This window comes from Hydra vulgaris, chromosome 02, assembly GCF_038396675.1.
Source record: "Hydra vulgaris chromosome 02, alternate assembly HydraT2T_AEP".
Taxonomy (NCBI): Eukaryota; Metazoa; Cnidaria; class Hydrozoa; order Anthoathecata; family Hydridae; genus Hydra; species Hydra vulgaris.
Window position 1 is genome coordinate 39589142 of NC_088921.1, and position 15092 is coordinate 39604233.

The window sequence follows — 15092 nt, forward strand, 5'->3', positions numbered from 1 at the left end:
AACACTGTTATATTTGAACCAAATGTAATATCACATGAGTTTAATAAATTTTTTACTGAAATAGGTCCTAAACTATCAATTAAGATCCCTAATACCAAAGCCTTATTTAGTGACTTCTTATTACCATTGGATAAGTGTGTATGCTCTGATGAGTTGTCCTTTGATTTATCAACTGAAGAACATGAAAGGGCATTCAAATCTATTAAAAAAAATAAATCATGTGGATCAGATGAAATAAACGGAAACGTGATTATAGATTGTTTCGAGCAATTAAAAGATGTTATCTTTAAAGTTTTTAGCGCTTTAATTAAACAAGGAATTTTTCCAGAGCAATTAAAAATTGCTAAAGTGACTCCTATTTATAAAGAGGGCGATCAATCTAAAATAACAAACTATCGCCCCATCTCTGTGCTTTCTATATTTTCGAAAGTTTTAGAAAGAATTATGTGTAACAGAGTATACAAACATCTTGATAAAAACAACTTACTATACGCTAATCAGTTTGGTTTTTAAAAGGATAACTCAACGGAGCATGCCATCATCCAATTTGTAAATGAAATCTCAAAATCTTTTGAACAATCAAAATATACTTTAGGTATTTTTATTGACCTATCGAATGCCTTCGATACGGTCAACCATCACATTTTACTTGAAAAGCTGAAATACTATGGAATAAATAAACAAGTGTTAAGGTGGTTCAAAAGTTACTTATCGAATAGAAAACAATTTGTTATTGGTAATGACAGCTATCAAAACAATTGTCTAAATATAGCATGCGGGGTTCCACAAGGTTCAATCCTTGGACCACTCCTTTTTTTAATCTATATAAACGATTTAAATAAAGCAACTAATCTGATGAGCATCATGTTCGCAGATGATACTAATTTATTTATCTCTAGGAGTGATATTAACGAACTTTTTGCTACAGCAAATAAAGAACTTGAAAATTTATCCTCTGGTTCAAATCTAATAAACTAACACTAAACACCGGAAAAACTAAATGGACACTTTTTCATTCGCTTAAGAAAAAAAATTCCTTACCCTCAAACTTGCCTCAAATCTTTATTGACAATATTGAAATTAAAAGAGATCCCGTCACCAAATTTCTAGGTGTTTATCTCAATGAGAACATTACTTGGAATCAACACATTAATTATATATGCTCTAAAGTCTCTAAAAACATTGGAGTTTTATACAAAGCTCGAAATTATCTCAATAAGATAAATTTAAGACAACTCTATTTCTCATTTATTCATTGTTACTTAAACTATGCAAATATTGCCTGGGGAAGTACTGAAAAAAGTAAACTACAACGTCTTTATCGCTGTCAGAAACGGGCAATTCGCATAATTAACTTTGCTGATCGTTTTTCTCATTGCAAACCTTAGTTTATTAAAATGAGAATTTTAAATATATATGAACTCAACGTCTTGAAAATTTTATGTTTTGTTTATATGTGGAAAAATAATCTATCTCCTCCAGTGTTTAAAGATCTCTTCAATTTAAAACCAACCAACAAATACGAACTTAGAAACATAAATTTTTTAGAAAAACCTTTTTGTCACACAAATTTTAATCAATTCTGTCTTGCCTATCGTGCACCACAGCTGTGGAATAAACTTGTTTTGCCAAATTTTGATTTTGATCTAACTAATTCTCTTCATCTTTTTAAAAACAAAGCAAAAAATTTTATTCTTTCTCAAGATAACATTTTACAATATTACTAATCACTTGAAAAAATTTATTTTCTTGTTATTTTAACTTAAAACTTGTGATTTTTTTTTTCTTATTTCTTTCTCACGTTTTGTATTTTATATTGTTTACAATATTTTGCTAGTTTATATTATTAACAGTTTAACTCGTGTAAAAGATTAATATATATGTATTCTTCATAATACCTTGCACTTCACAATTATTGTAAATAAAAAAATATTAAAAAAGATGTAAAAAACTAAATATTTTATTAAATTTTATAAGGTCCCGATGACAAGATTCTTGTGATCTTCTTTCGGAAACCTAGCTTATATTGTTAGTCTGCTATATTTATATATTTGTAAAAGTATTTTAACAGTTTATTTTATTGTATAACGACTGACTTTGTAAACTGAAATAATAAAAAAAAAGAATTTAGACAAGAAAAACTTCTTAATTTTAGTGTTGTATTTATGCGAAAAAAATTACAAGCTAACATAGAACCAAGTATGAAATTATTTGATATGTTTGAAAGGTATGATGTAACTTTAGATGCTATTGTGTGGATAGAAAGAACGTGATTGCTAAAATGCAGAACAAAACCTGGAACCACTTTTTCCGATTCTTTTTCGAAAAACTGCTTATTCCGTTTATGACGCTTTAACCGTTGAAGATAAGCAAGGTACAAATGTCGAGCGAGTGCTGCTAGCAGCGTTTTCTGTGGATGCTTACAGTGTATATGAGCTTTTCACGAAAGGAAAATTATATATTATCAAGAGAAAGCTGAAGTATTTCTAGCTGATTTAAAACGAAAAGCTTTTCTTGCTAAATTATCAGAAGAGCCAGTGCGTTTGGCGTTAGTTGAGGAATTGCTCAAAATTTTATCGTCAAAATTTCGAGCAGTGGTGGACCCAATTGATATTATGCTACCCAAAGTATGATCTGCCTTAAACAGCATGAGAAAAGATAATAATAATGGCGCTGTGCCTCATCATCATACTACGAAAATTTCTTTATTATTTTATTTTTGCAGATTCCCAACCGTTTGGAGTTAATCTCGAAATGAGTTCCATTGTGTTTTTAGGAGGAGTTTTTATTATATCATATCAGGATTAGCAAAGTTTAGGAATAGCTGTTGTAGAATGATAGTTTAAAACAAAAATGAAGTTAATAATTTGAAATTATAAAGAAAGATCATGAAGCAGTATTTAATTGTAATGAATGAAAAGTTAAATGGAAATGAAGAGATTGAGATGGACCCAAGCGACTGTTAAATAAAATTTCTCAATACGAGATATCAAAGCATACTAAACATACAAACATGGTGAATAGATTGGCGATAATGGGGTCTTGGTGTTAGGATTATGTGTGCAAAAAGTTCGTGACGAATTGATATGGTCTAGAAGAATCGAATTGAAGAAATCCAGAAAAAGTTAACTAGGAGAATAGTGTTTTTAATGGATCAGATCAATAGTGTTTTCAGTGGACCAATGAGGACAATTGGTGGATAATTGGTGGATTTACCAGTGTGTGGTTGGTTAAGAGTCGTTTGTAGTCTTTTGAAAAAAAAAGTTATTAGTTCAACAGAGAGTTGGGAACGAAGAAGTTTATGATGAGAATGTGGAACGTTTTCAAAAGTCTGTGCTGATATTAAAAGTTGCGAGCCAGCTTGTGGTGATTGGGCTGTTCATGGTAAGGAAGGAAATTTATGGGTTCATGCAAGTTCTTTAGTAATGGGTGCTGTTATTTAAATTAGTAATATCACAGTAAAAGACGCAACATGGCTGCGAAAAAATCCGATGTTGATATAAACATGGCTGAGTTTGATGTGAGGAATAAATATGGCGTTGTAGTGTAAACTGGAGAAAAACTAAAGTAATAATTTTTACAGATTCTGCGGCAGTGTTTCACTGGATTTATTCTGCGACAGTGTTTCGCTGGATTTCTGACGCACTTACTGGTAAATCAAGACTTAATTCAAAAGCAACTGGTAAAATGTTGATACGGAGAGGAATAACTGTGCTGCAACAACTAATTGAAGAATACGATATCAAAGGTGAGGTAAATCTTGTCCTTTCGGAAAATAACTTAGCCGACGTATCAATGAAAGTTCGCAACAGATTGTTAAATAAGTTGACTAGGTATGACCTTCTAAAAACTTATAATAGACCTATAGTTGCAGATCTTTTTAATACACATAAGAAACTGGATATTTTGAATACACATAAGAAACTGGATATTTTTGAGCGAATCAAACATTGAACTTTGTTCATGAAGCAATTCCAATTGCTGCTAAAAAGAATGTTCAAATAGTAATAAAAAGTTGGAAACTGTGTCAGTCAATAGATCCAGCAATGTACGGTTGGTGAAAGGTAATTTAAATGTTAAAGAAAATTGGGAAAGACTAACTATAAATCACGCATTGTGTAACCAAAAAATTTCTGAGTATAATAGATTGCGGCCGTGGCGCAGCGGTTAGAGCGCTTGCTTTATAAGCAAGAGATCGAAGTTCGAAACGAGCTTTGGACATATTTTCGCGTCACGGTAAGGAAGGAGGCGTGAACTTCATGGTTAAATGCACTTTCGCGGTGCTCTGTAACAAAACCTTCAGGTGTTTTTGGGGCACCTAAAATAACAAAAAAAAAAAAAAGAAAGATTGCGGACCATCAAGATATGCATTATGGCGACAACTGTCAAGTTCATACGGAAGTGTTTATTTTTTGTGAACAAGGAGCGCCGTCTGAAACATTACATTGCAATGAGGCGACATTTAAGACTGAAGGAACCCAGTAGGCACAGCGACGTGACAAAAACGTGAATTTCACGTTATTTTGGCACGTGACATTTAGGTGACTTTTTGATCCCCATGAAATGACCAATTCACGTGATTTATGGACGTGTTTTTCACGTTACCCTTGGCACGTGATATTTAGGTGACTTTTTGGTCCCCATGAACTGTCTAAAAGACGTGCTTTTTACGTTAATTTTGGCACGTAATATTTAAGCAATAACTATGCCTTATAAAAACGAAGTGTTTGGATTCGTGTGAAGAAAAAAAACTCATCGTCGAAGAAATATTTAATACGTATTAAATTACATGGTTTTATTAGTCAGTATATTAGTTCTTGACATATACATTTTGAACTTGTAATAAAAGCTGCACTTTTATTAAAATATCCTCCTTATATCCAATAAGTACAAAGTCATAGATCTGCAACTTACGAAGAGCACGCTTTGATCCACAAAGAGCGCACTTCAAACTTAATCTTCAAAATTAATTAAAAAAACCACCCACGAAGTTGGTTTAAATGAGTAATCTACAAAGTTTTGAACATTAAATGTAATTTTAGAATGCACACAGAAAAATTATAACAATTTTTAGAAATGTAATAGTTACCACATAACCACACAACATTATAGTGGGGATTTTATATCATGATTTTCCTACCCATGGTGAGATTTTCACCTTGAGGCTCGCTTGCCGTGGAAATATTCACCACGGCTAAGGAGCCTCATCTTCCCCTAATTATATATAATATATTAAGTATAAAACTAAAAGTATGTATAATAAAGTATTGTCAAAATAGGTCACCAATAAATATCGAGTGCTGAAAATTCAACTTAAGTTGCATTCTCCAACAAGAATCAAGTTCCATTCTCCAACAAGATATGAACTAAATTAAATTCTTGCTACAGGGTGCAATCACAACAGAAGAAAAAGTGAGGGAAAAGTGAATTTTCTCAAACTTTAAAAGTTAAAAGGTTATTGTGTCTTACTACAGAATGATATTCCTAGGCAATAACATAACAATACCATTGGATCTTCTAGTCAATAATATTTTATACAGAACTTATCATTTGTCATGTAGTTTAATAAATTTAATATTAAATAAGTTATAATAACTTATTTATTATTAAATTAATTACATCGACAAATTTGACAGTCTAAAATATTATATAATAGGGTAGAAAAAAAAGTATACCTTGTATTAGGGTTTGATCTTTTGCATGTTGCAATATGAGAATTATCTGCCATAACGTTACACAATTTTGAACTAAGCTTTGTAATATATTTATTAAACCTAAATTGATAAAACTTAGATATAAAATAATATAATATGTTTAGATAAAATATTATATATGTGACATTTTATTTTTGTCAAAAATGCTCACGATGTTATAAGATATCTTATACCCTGATACTTTTTTTATTATTATAAAACTACAATGCAAAATAATTATATTATTATAAAAGTATAATAAAAAGTAATTACAATAATGAATATATAAACTACATATTTCATATAATCATTATATTTAAAAAATTTTGAAAATTGTTTGCGGAAAATATTCTGAAAAAATTCAGAATATTTTCCCCCTAATTTTTCCCTTAATTTTGCATTCAGCCAAGTTGATGACAATAATATATACTTTAACTTGTATGTATGGAAAACTTTTCGGATATTTGAAAAAAGATAAATTTCAGAAAAATATCCGGTATTCCGGGAATACCCCAAAAAAAAAATCTCTGAAACTCAATTATAAAAAAATAGTAAATAAAATACAGAATATCTTTCCAAGTGTCTAATCATAGGTTTTTATTGAGAATAAAAAAAGATCCATAATACACAATATTTTGGCTACGTAACTTTCATGCTTCAATCAAGTAAAATTGTAACCTGGACGAGGTCACCTAAAATATATATAATTGAAACGTGAAGAAGGAAACCGGGTAAGAGCATGCATCAAAATTTATCTAATGAATAAGTCGATATTTTCTCCAATAATAGCTAGCGACACCAAATTTAGCTAAAAAGAAACAAATAAAAACCTAAATAATAATATGATTATTAAATAATTATCTTAAATCACATACTTTTAACACAAGTCTTACATGGTGAGTCACCAACTGTTTTGGCAACAAGATTTTCTGGTGTTGCTATTTCTTTGATCTAAATCATGAAACATTTTTTAAAAAAGCAATGCTATATTTGAGAGAAACTTGCTTTACATATTGGAAGGTTGTCAACATTGAAATATAAGTATAATGCGGTTTCAAATACAATAGCATCATAATCATCTTTTTGTGGGGAAAACATTGAACAAATCCGCGTTAATAACCTGTTTTATATTGTACATAATAACAATAGCAATAAAAGTCATATAATATATATAATAATAATTTCATAAATACAATTCAAATATATATATTAATCATATAATATTTAAATAATATAAAAAAATGAAATAAATAAGTATTAACTTTTTTTAACAAGTAAAGCACAAGATCAAGATGTCATATATTACAAAAACATAAAGTATATAATAATATATACATATATCAATAATAAATTACATAACACAATTGTTTATTGATATTATCTTGGATAATTTCTTTAACCTTGTTGATAAAAACCAAATAATAGAAAAAAATCTATTTTTGGTTTTTATCTAATCGACTCTTGAGCAATAATGTATGCAGAAGTTCTACAGACATTATTATTGCTCAAGAATCAAGAAAAAGTTCTGCTAGAACTTATAATTTGTCCATGTAGCTTACTTAATTTGATTTCGTTATAACATAACTTATTTTGTACTAAATTAAGTAAGCAAAATGGACAAACTCGCCTGTCTAAAATATTATATCATAAAGTAGAAAAAAAGCATACCTTGCATTTGAGTTTAATCTTATTTGTGCGGCAAATAGGGACGCTTGGTACTAATTTATTTAACTTAATTTGATGTAATTTAGATATTAGATATTACAACTTAAGCTTGGTTTCCAATAGTTGTAGAAATGTTGTGCAACAGTTGTGCAACAGTTGTGCGTTTTTGTTGTACAACAATTTTCGCAACCTTTGTTTTACAACATAAATTTTGTTGCACAACAGACGTTAAGTTGTGCAACTTACGCAAGAAAATGTTTCCATTATTATGTAAGCATTATTGTTGTACAACTGTTGTACGACATTTCTACAACCATTGGAAACCAATCTTTAAAATATATTGGACTATTTAGTTTTGTTTTAAATGCGTTATAAGATATTATATAGACCAATTTTTTTTTTAAATTATGATTAAACTACAATAAAAATTAATTATATCATCATAAAAGTAAAATAATTATAACTAATATAATGAATACAAAAACTATACTATAAAAAAATAAATAATATAATAAAAAATATAATTTTATATTTCTTATCACAGGTTTTTATTAAGAATAAAAAAAGTTCCGTTACTCAACGCGGTTAATGCATGTACTGAAAAATACACGAATTTTGCGTTTTTATAAAAAGGTTATGTTTCGCTGCATTTTTTTAACCCGAATAATTTTTAGAAAAAAAATTTTTTTTTTCTCCTAGCGCTTTAGTTTGTCTAAAATCAAACAAAGTTAATTTTTTTTTAATTACTCAAGTTTAGATATAAAATTTTGCTTTACAGTTGATGCACCATATTTTGGTATAAAATAGTGCTGCTCTCAATGAAGATAAAACATTAAACTGAGAAAACAACTTTTTCAAACAAGTTTTGAGTTATATGTTTAATTTCTAACCAGTCATATGTCTGCAAACATATTAAAGGTCGAAAAAAATTAGTTATTTCAAGTTTAAAATCTGTTTTTTCCATTTTATATGAAAGTTTTTATTAGTATGAGTGTGAAGAACACACAAATTGACATACGACTAGTTAGACTTTTAAAGTTAAACCTATTAAGGTTTATTTAAAAGTCTAAGCTCAAAATTCAAACATTACTGTGATGTGAGCCATCCCTATTTTATAATGCCATAAATTTATTAAACTAAAATTCCGGTCTTTAAATTATCATAGATTAATATATATATTTTATTTGAATATATATAATTTTTATTTTTTTTGTAGAAAATATATATACATATTTTCATACTCCATCGCAAAAGATATGTTAAGTTTTAAACAATATATATAGATATTGTTTAAACTTAACATATCTTTTAAAACTTAACATATCATATTGTTTAAAAACAAATGTTGCAGACCGGAAAAAAAATATGTTTGTTATCACCGAGAACAAACAAGACAAAAAAGTTTGAGAACTTGCATTAACGGCGTTGAGTAGACGCGATATTTTGGCATGTAACTTTCACGTAACTTTCACGTAAAATAGTAACCTGGACGAAGTCACCTAAAATACACGTGATTGAAACGTGAATAATACGTTGCGTGCCTACTGGGAATAAGAAGTTTTCTTGATTGTTGGGGAGTACGTATTGTGTTTTGAGTCGCCTATTAACTTTAGGTGGTCGACTAGTAAAAAATATGTAAACTTGTTTTTTAATTAGATTTTTTCAAAATTAGTTTCTACAATGGTTATGTATTAGCTTGTTTCCTTAGCAACGTCCTTAGTAACAATGTTTTTTGGTTGTTTTGGGCGAAAATTATTAACCAAACTTGATAATATAAACTTTCTTAAGAATGAAGAAACTTAAAGCCTAAAAGGATTCATTGATAAAGAAAAATACCAGGAAGGAGGAGATAATTATTCTAAATAATTTTAATTTTTTTATTTTTATTTTGTTAGTTTTCTCTGTTTGTGAAATTTCAGACTTAAAACAAGCATATCTCAGTTTATATGAATTATTTTTGAATGAAATTTTTAGGGTTTGTTCATCCGTATATAAGTTAGTATGTGAACCAGAATCTCTTTAATTCTTTGAGTATTTTAGGAGTTACGGGATGTTTTATCTTGAATTTTACCCCTTTTTTAATTTCCCCAATTACGTAGAGCTGCCATTATGTATATAAACATAGTTATAACTTTTTTTTAATATATTACAAATATAACTTCTTTACGTTGAAAAATAAAATAAACTTTCCAACAAAATGTGTTTTTTTTTTTTTTTTTTTCTAGACGACCACCTTAAAGGGAACGGAATTGAAACCATGACACAGTAAAAAGAACAGCAAAACAAAAGTATCGATACTATCGATACGATACCGATACGAAGTTGGTAAAATGTTTTTGTTGAAAAATGACGTAAGATCAGTGGGAAAAAAATGTAGTTACCAATTTGATATCAAGGGATTAAGAAAAAGAAATATTCTAGCAGGAAATAGCACAAAAAAAAAAAATGTAAAACGGACAATAAAGTTTGATTAAAACCACCTAGTGCAAAGTACCATACCTAGTGGAAGCTAGCATTAATAACCAAAGATACAACAAGTTGTAGAAGTGGATGGAGTTTTGCGTCATGTGAAACACATAAGACCTAGAAATGAAACTAAGTTATTATGTCTTATTCCTGACGTGAAAATAGATGTGGACGACAATTGAGAAAAGATCGTCGAAAACAGACCAAAGTAAAGATGTTTCCGAAACAAGCAAAGTGTAGATTGAGGTCCAGAATAGCCTTCAAGAAACAGACGTGCCTTTGAAACAAAGTGATTGAGAGCAAAGCATGCCTAAAAAATATATCGATTACTATTTGTATGACCCTAAAGGGTCAAGTAAGAGTGTGATTATATGAATCACACTCTTACTTGAAGTGTTTTTTAAAAGGGTGGATTTGATTAGGAAATTTTGAACAAATCGGCTCTTTTAAAAAACACTAATTCATATTACGTAAAATGCTAGAAAATTTTTTGATGTCAAATAGATGGTTGTAATTTAAGTGACTTTTTAATTGATAATTATTGTAAATACTTTTGTACGGTTTAAGTGTAATTATAATATATTTACGCGGATTTTTTATAATATTTTTTTACTGTATTTTCACAGTCACTCCATGTTTCATTAGGTTTTTCTTCAACTCCATCTATTCGTAGATTATTTCGACGAGATCTATTTTCTAAATCGATTGTTTTTTTGTGTAAAATATTTGTATCCTTATCATAATACTTTTTAACTTGTACAACCTTTTCTATTAGGTTTGTTCTTGGAAGTTTAGAATTGTTTTAAGGTCACTTATATCTTTTTGAATATTCATCACATTCGATTTGTTATTGTTTACATAAACTTGTAGCTTTTCAATTCTGTCCGCTAATATTTTTAAGTTTGCACTCATAATCGATGCAAAACTTTTTTCTTGTTCTTTTAACAACTTCTCTGTTTCTTTCAGAATAGATTTTTTTTGTTCTTCTAATTTGTTGGTAATTAATTTTTCTATGTTTATAATTGAAATTTCCAAATTTGTATAATAATTTAAACACGCTGTAGAAAAAAACACGTCTGTTCGCTTCTATAACTGATTCGCGAATTTTTGGTCAAATAATGGTTTTTGAGATTTATAAATTAGTATTGATTATCATTTAAATTTGTATGAGAGAGGTTCTCATTAAGTAAAGAAAAACTTCTTAGTTTTAGCGTTTTATTTATTCGTGAAATTACAAATAACATCCTTAAAAACACCCTTTACGATATCATAAAATGTTTTATGGTTTTTAAACTTTCAACTATCTCGTCGAGAAGTTAAAAAATTAATAAAAAGTATTAAGGAAACGTTGGAATTTTTTTTTAATATTGATAAAGTAATGCGCTTTCAAAGATAAAAAACATTACTAAAACCAATGATATCAAGGTACCTAAATATCGTGAAGCCAATTTAATATTGCGTAATGCGCTAGACGCCATATTTATATAGGGAAAAACCTTTTAGCAATCATAGTCACTTGAAAAGAAATTTACAGTTTTGAAGCATTGACTCTTGAGAATAAAAATGCTTGGTTTAGAAATAATAAATTTAGTGAGCGTACAACCAATACAAATGTGGTCAAAGCGGACATGTAGGGAAATTTTTTTTGATCACAAACTTTATTTGTAAACTTTCAAACTGCAACAAACAGCTATTTTCTTAGGCATTCAGGACTTCAAAAGTAAAACATCATTACTATAATTATACTTTTTATAATAAAATTAAACCTTTATAAACCCGAGATCAATATTAATTTATTCTTATGTTATCTTAAACCCATTGATAACCCGTTGATTGTTTTTTTGACTTGCGGCATTGAACGAGCAAGACGTGTTTATCGAGCGATTAGTTATTTACAAAATGGAAGTTATGATGAAAAATATAGAAAAAATAATAAGCACCAAACTTAATGAGCAAAAAAAAAGCATTTTAACTGAAACTGCTATACTTTTAAAAAATCAGGAAAAGATATTTACCGATATTTTAAGTGCGAACTTAAAAATAATAACCGATCGACTTGACAAACTTGAAAACGAGTTTAATAAAAACAAATCGAAACTTGTAATTGTTGAAAAAGATATCAGTGATTTAAAGGAAAGTATTAACTTTCAGGAAGAAAACTTTTTAAATAAAATATTACAAACAAACAGTTTGTTAGACATCGAAATTGGCAATTTAAAAAACAAATTTAACTACTTGGAAAAACGTTCACGACAGAATAACCTAAGAATTGATGGATTAACTGAGCTGCCCACTGAAACTTGGAATGATCGTGCAAATGAGCTTAAAAATATATTTATAAACAAGCTGGAAATCTCCGAGGAAATAATAGTTGAAAGAGCTTATCGTATCGGGAAAATAAAAGAAGATAAATCTCCACAAACCATGATTATTAAATTATTAGACTTTCAAAATAAAAATAAAATATTAACATCAGCAAAAAAACTCAAGGGAACGGGTATTTTCATTAACGAAGACTTCTCGAATGAAACAATGGAGATTAGGAAAAAGCTTCGGGAAGAAGTCAAACGGCTACGCAAAGAAGGTAAATACACTATTATCAAATATGATAAAATATTTGTCAGAGAATTTCGTAAATAGGAGAGTGTTTGCAAAAAAATAAAATAAAAAAAACAAACAAACCGCAATCTTTGTAATTAAATTATGTAAACCGACAAAATGGCAATCGAAACAATAGAGTTTGAAACCCATTACTCCGATTATTTTAAAACCGCAAATAATATTTTACCTAACGATTTTTATCACGCAGATAAAAAAATATTTAACGAAAAATGTTGTAATACAGAATATTTTGAAATTGATACTTTTAAATCCCAATTCAAAAAAGGTAATGAAGATTTTACAGTTATTCACATAAACATAAGAAGTATTAACTCAAATATCGACAAATTGAAAAGTTTTCTTTTAGAATGTAATTATTCATTCAGCATGATTTGTATTACAGAAACGTGGTGTACTGACGAATTTTCTCAAGCAAATTCAAACCTTCAAATTACTAACTACCACATGATTTCTTTTGAAAGGAAAATACCCAAAAGAGGAGGAATTTTAGTTTATATTCGGAATGATCTTGAAAAAAAAATTAGAAACGACCTCTCGTTCTCCGATGCCGACAATGAGGCCTTCACCATAGAAATAATCGATAAAAATAAAAAAAACATTCTAGTAACTACTTGTTACAGGCTACCTGATGGCAATATTATCAAATTTTCTAACTATCTGAACCAAATCTTTATAAAACTCAACAATAAAAAAAAATATATATTTTGCATAGAAGACATGAACATAGATTGTTTAAAATACAATGAAAACAATAACATTAAAATTTTCGTTGATAATTTGTTTCAGCTCGGTATATTCTCATTAATTAATAAACCCACCAGAGTCACTTCAACCTCAATTACAGCCATAGATAATATACTGACCAACTCATTTTTAGACATATCTTTAAAAACAGGAATATTTAAAATTGATATATCAGACCACTTTCCAATATTCTTCTCACTTACACAAAACTCTTCCTCATTAAATAATTCAAAAATTAAAACATATAAAAGAAAAATTAACAAATCTTCGATTCACAAATTTAAAGAAACTTTATCAAAAACAAATTGGTCAAATGTTTATCAATAATGCAACCGAGGACTTACAAATACTGCTTATAATATATTTATTGATATTTTTCTTGAGCACTACAATAAACGCTTTCCAATTGTTGAAAAAGAAATAAAAGTTAAATATTTGAAATGTCCATGGATAACTAACGGAATAAAGAAATCGTCAAAGAAAAAACAAAAACTATACATTAAATATTTAAAAATTAGAAACGAAAAAAATCTTACTGTCTTTAAACAATACAAAAACCTTTTTGAAAAAATTTAAAAAAAATCAAAAAAAATCTATTATTCTAAACAATTACAAAAACACAATGGTAGCATTAAAAAAACATGGGAAATTATGAACGATATTATCGGAAAAACCAAAACTAAATCCGAAATGTTACCCTCCAGAATTGCGGATAATGGAATTGAGTATACAGATAAAAAATCTCCGACAAATTTAATAACTTTTTTGTTAATATCGGTCCTAACCTGGCATCCAAGATAAACAACTCGAACAATTCATTTAATAACTATTTTACTGACCATACTAGTTCATTTTCTGAGAGTGACCTAAAATTGGAGGAATTTGAAGAAGCAAAAAAATCAATCAGAAAGAACAAAGCTCCGGGCATTGATGACATTTCCAGCAATGTAGTATATGATATTTTATCCATTGTAGCAGATCCTTTATTTAATGTTTTCAAGTCATCAATTAGAACTGGAGTTGTTCCGAACAAATTAAAAATTGCGAAGATTTTACCTGTATTTAAAACTGGAGACACGGCATTGCTAACCAATTATAGACCTATCTCAATTCTTCCAGTGTTTTCCAAACTCCTGGAAAGAATAATGTACAACCGACTTTATAAATATTTAGCAGACAATAAAATTCTAAGTGAATGTCAATACGGCTTTCAAACTAATCATTCTACGGAACATGCAACCTTAGACCTAATGGCCAACATTAGCTCGTCATTTGATAAAGGAAAATTTGTATTGGGAGTTTTTATCGATCTTACAAAAGCTTTTGAGACTGTCAACCATAAAATTCTGCTCGAAAAAATGAGAAAATACGGTATAAAAAATCAAACTAATAAATGGTTCACTAATTATTTGAATAACAGGCAACAATGTGTTATTATAGACGGTATCACTAATACGGAGTTATTAAAAATCAAATGCGGTGTCCCCAGGGATCTATTCTTGCACCTTTATTATTCCTTATCTACATTAACGATCTTCCTAAAGCCTCTACAAATCTCGATTGTATAATGTTTGCAGATGATACCAATCTGTTCTATTCATCTACCTCTATCAATGACCTCTTTGATAAAGTCAACTTTGAACTTCAAAATCTTAAAACATGGTTCAGTGCTAACAAGTTATCATTAAATGCGCAAAAAACTAAATATATTTTATTTCACTCAAAGAAACAGAAGAACAAACTACCATCAATTCTACCGACACTAAGTATTGACTACAAAAAAATTGAAAGAACCCAAACAATTAAATTTCTTGGTGTGATTATTGACGAAAATGTTTTATGGACAGCTCATATAAATGCCATCAACACTAAAATATCTAAAAGTATTGGTATACTTTTTAA

At 28.7% G+C, this 15092-nt stretch overlaps 1 protein-coding gene and 1 long non-coding RNA gene across 3 annotated transcripts; one reads left to right on the forward strand and one right to left on the reverse strand.

Moving 5' to 3' along the window:
• Positions 1 to 4981: 4981 nt before the first annotated feature.
• Positions 4982 to 7453, reverse strand: LOC136076930 (uncharacterized). Of its 2 annotated transcripts, XR_010636694.1 has the most exons (5): positions 7362 to 7453; positions 6587 to 6644; positions 6372 to 6501; positions 5676 to 5774; positions 4982 to 5009 (listed from the first exon to the last, which is right to left on the reverse strand). It is a non-coding gene; the product is annotated as an uncharacterized LOC136076930 (long non-coding RNA). The 2 variants fall into 2 exon arrangements; XR_010636693.1 differs by lacking the exon at positions 7362 to 7453 and having other exon boundaries at positions 6587 to 6878.
• A 4270-nt stretch (positions 7454 to 11723) lies between these two features.
• Positions 11724 to 12464, forward strand: LOC136076058 (uncharacterized). Its single transcript, XM_065789523.1, has one exon. It carries the CDS (start codon positions 11724 to 11726, stop codon positions 12462 to 12464), a length of 741 nt encoding a protein of 246 aa, XP_065645595.1.
• The last annotated feature ends 2628 nt before the right edge of the window (positions 12465 to 15092 follow it).